The sequence below is a fragment of the Gavialis gangeticus genome, unplaced genomic scaffold (genome assembly GCF_001723915.1).
Source record: "Gavialis gangeticus isolate Ggan-Ray unplaced genomic scaffold, GavGan_comp1, whole genome shotgun sequence".
NCBI classification, from domain to species: Eukaryota; Metazoa; Chordata; order Crocodylia; family Gavialidae; genus Gavialis; species Gavialis gangeticus.
The window spans coordinates 77,969,564-77,973,659 of record NW_017729031.1 but is presented as its reverse complement, the minus strand read 5'-3'; the positions used below and the strand labels follow the sequence as shown (position 1 = coordinate 77,973,659).

At 44.5% G+C, this 4,096-nt stretch overlaps 1 protein-coding gene across 1 annotated transcript in view; it reads left to right on the top strand.

Annotated features, from left to right (window-relative positions):
* The window catches only part of DNAH7 (dynein axonemal heavy chain 7), a 257,096-nt gene that overhangs the window by 149,358 nt on the left and 103,642 nt on the right, over positions 1-4,096 (top strand). The window contains exon 41 of the mRNA XM_019522878.1: positions 3,023-3,252. Coding sequence (XP_019378423.1) covers positions 3,023-3,252 — 230 coding nt within the window. The remainder of the gene's footprint in view (positions 1-3,022; positions 3,253-4,096) is intronic.

Below are 4,096 nucleotides of genomic sequence, written 5' to 3'. Positions count from 1 at the left end.
ATTTGAGCAGGGTGCTTTTTACCCCCTTGTCCAAGTTGCTGATGAAGATGTTGAACAGTGCGGGCCCAAGGACTGAGCCCTGGGGGACCCCGCTGCCCACATCCCTCCAGGTCGAAAATGACCCATCCACCACCACTCTCTGGGTGCGGCCCTCCAGCCAGTTGGTGACTCATTTGTCTGTGTAGGTGTTGACACCACAGTCCCCCAGTTTCTTAATGAGAACGGGGTGAGAGACAATGTCAAAGGCCTTCCTAAAGTCCAGAAAGACTATGTCCACTGCTACCCCTGTGTCTAAGGATTTTGTGACCTGGTCATAGAAGGCCACCAGGTTGGTCTGACAGGACCTGCCTCTAATGAACCTGTGTTGGTTGCTCCTAAGCATAACCTCCCCTGGTGGCCCCTCATGGACATGTGCCAGGATAATTCTCTCAAAAAGCTTACTCAGGATTGAGGTAAGACTAACTGGCATATAGTTTCCTGAGTCCTCCTTCCTCCCCTTTTTGAAGATGGGAACCACATTTATTCTCTTTAATTTGTGATTACAGGATACATGCACACGTAAGTTACTGTGTTGCGAAGACTTACACAGATATTTTTGTGCATGATCAATCAACTTCTTATGGAATAAGGCATGTTTAATGTTAAAGCATTTGACTATTGCAGGACTGGGACAAAAGTTCTACTGCACTCTATTTTACATTAAATTTTAATCTGGTTAATTTAACTTTAAAAGATTTGGAAACAATTGTTAAACTAAACACATGTTTAAAAGACAGATTGACATTCACTGCAGTGAGTTTTGACCTTTAGATGAATGAAATTCAGTTAATCCTTTTGTTTAAAAAAACCATGCATTAAAGAATGATGGAGATATTTTTATAAGGAACATTTACACCAATAAAACAAGTAAGAGTTTTTCATTTAATACAGTTGTAACAACTGACGACTAACTGTGCTTTTTCATACTAGAAGGGTAGAAACTAAGTTTGCTTTTGATTAAGCACTGACAGCTCTCATTGAATTTAGTGGGAGTTGCCCATACATCTAAAGAGCAGAATTATGGCTCTTTTTATTTTTCACAATACAGTCCTAGTTATCTGATTTCAGTTAATCAAGGTTTGGTTATATATCCTTTGACAAACCTGGGTGCTCTTTATTGCACCTGGGTGTACTACTTACTTAGAGACCTGCTTTTCTGAAGTTTCAGGTTGCAGTAAATCATTGTACTACATTTGGTTTTCCTATTAGTGAATATAAAAATGTGAAACTTCTCTTGTAAAAACTACTATTACGGGAAAATTAGGGCAATCTACTGGATAGAGACTGGACTAGGACTTCAGAGATCTGAATTCTGTTATAGCTCTCCCACTGGCCTGCTGGGTGACTTTAGACAAGTCATTATACCTTTGTGCCTCGAGGCATGTGCACACATTCATGGGACCCAGTCTGTTATCATGTAGCTTACCTTAAGCCATGTGATCATAATTTGGGTCCCCACTTGTGCACATGTTCTCTAATGCCAGGAGCCATGCTCCCAGGTTTCTTTTTCCTGAGAGAAAAACTCACCTGTACAGAATGAGACAGAGCATGAATGATGCATGCCCCTGGCCGCTGGGGGGGCATGGCTGGGCTGTTGGCGGCGGGAGTGCAGCAGCGGTAAACACAGAGCTCCTGCAGATGCCACCAGCGCTGTCAGCAGCGGCAGCCGGGAGGGGGCAGCAAGTGCCAATCAGGGGTCAGTGACAACCCCTAGGTGCTGGCGGCGGCAGCCAGTGATGATCACAGGGTGGTAGTGGGTGCCTTTTTGTAGGGGGTGCACCACCATGCTCAGGGGATGCACATGCACCCGTTTGCTCCCCCTACATGTCACCCCTGAGACAGAGAAGTAAGGAGCCTGCAGTGAAGACACTCAGCTGCCAGGGTCCCTAGAGCATGCAGTCTAGAGAGCTTTGCAGGTGTTTTTTTCAAGTCAATGTAGACAGGGATCATTAGGGTCAGGGAAGGTAGGGGCAGGGTCTGTGCCATGCACAGAAGAGTCCTACAGACCTTTTCCACCCTTTTCCACACCCTCTCCCTCCCTCCCTTTTCCCTCACCCCCCAACCAGTGCTGTGTTGGAGCTAAGACTGGACAAGGCAAATTCTTGTATACTTCTCTGCTCCTAAGTGCTGCAGTATGATTCAGGCAGGGACACAGCTGGGAGCAGAACTTGCCACTTAAGTGGCTTAGTGCTGGGCTTTTCCAGCCTGAAGCACTTATGGAGTGTGTTTTGCTCCCTGTTTGGCTGAGACTGACACAGAAGCAAATCACACTGGGATTTTGCAGGTCAGTTCTGCTGTCTGTACAGGAATTCTTTCTCCTGAGAGATATTCTTTGTGGAGCCACTTTACTCGGGTTGTTCCCTAATTATTTTTCTCCCAGAGTGGTTACTTTTATTCTGGGAGAAAAATTATGAACTTGTGTGCACTCGTGGTTTCTCCTGAAAGAGCAGGGACTCTCCCTGGAGAAACTGAATGTCTGTCCAAGCCCTAAGCAAGTTGAGCTGGGGTGGGCAGAACCTAGCAGATCCGCAGGAGGGTTTGGAGTGTTTGGTAGAGGGTTGGCAGGATGGGGGGAAGGGGTTGGAGGGCTAAAGATAGCTTAGTCAGGATTAGGGGGAAGCAGCAAGAAAAATGCAGCCTGGGTTTGGGGTGAGTGGCTAGGTTTTCCCAGCCCCAGGGCTGTGCTCCAAGCATGTACACACATTTGGTTAGGTCGGACACAGATTAGCGCTTCCCTAGGTGAACTAAGTTATATGGGGCTGGCCGTTATTTGCTCATTCTAAACTCAACGTTATACAAATCAGCACTTAGTTGGCCTAACCCTAGTTTGGTTGTTCTAAGTGTAATGCCTGTATGTACCCTGCATTTCATCTTTAAAATAGAAATGATATTGGCTTAATTGTAAAGTGGTTTTCAAACTGTGAATAGAAGCTGTTATATAAAAGACGGGTATTTATTTATTTGTTGTTTGTTTTAATTTTAGACATGGCCTGAAGATGCATTGGAAGCTGTTGCTTCTCGCTTTTTGGAAGATATTGAAATGTCAGAGGAAACTCGGAAAGGCTGTATTGATATGTGTAAAAGCTTTCACACTTCTACCATAGCTTTATCTGATTTGTTTCATGCTGAGCTTCAAAGACATAACTATGTTACACCTACTTCCTACCTTGAGTTAATCTCCACGTTCAAAACTTTACTGGAAAAGCAGCGCACGTAAGAGTGTATATAGTGCACTTTGCTAGGGAAAAGCAAAATTTATTTTAAATGTTATTTTCTGTATAGAATTAATTTTGTAGCTAATATAAACAAAAACATTAAGGGTGTTCACAAAGATTTGTCTTGGATTTACCTGCACACAATGGACTGAAAACCTGGTTGAATACTATTGATATAGTGGCCAATTCTGACAATTGCCACAAATTTACTGCATATTTCTACTTTAAAGTATTATGTATTTTCTTATAATGCACCAGAAGCTCTTAAAATTTCAAGGGATTTCCTCTCCGGCAGGGAAAATACTACTGGATGACATTACGTTCCTTTATAAAGACACTGTTTTCCAGAACGGTAGGTGGAGTTTTAGGTGTTCAGAACTATAGATCCAGATCTGAGGAGAGTGAGGATAAAACAGTGCAGGTGATTTTATACATAGATACATAATCTAGGTGTAGGTATCTAGGTCAGGGTTCAGCAACCTATGGTCATGAAAAGAGTGGATTTGGCCCATAGCTACTCAAGGAGTTGGTTACAGGTTCCAGCCACGGCAGTTTCCCCAGGTTCCTATTTCCTGCTGAATTCATTTTATTCTTTCTGCTGCAGCAGAGGAGGTACCCCCAGGGTCCTAGCGCATGCTTTATGCCTCCCTGTTCCCTCCTTCAGCTCCTGCTTGCCCCTTCCTTGGGTGCTGCCCCTACAGACTCCTTGATCCCCCCAAGCCTGCTTGTCCCCCTGATCCCCCAACCTCCCTGCCCCTGCTAGCCCCTCCCATCCCAACTTACCTTAAATCAGGTGGCTGTTTTTTACTTGATCGGTTCTTCCCCTAACCTCCATGAACCCG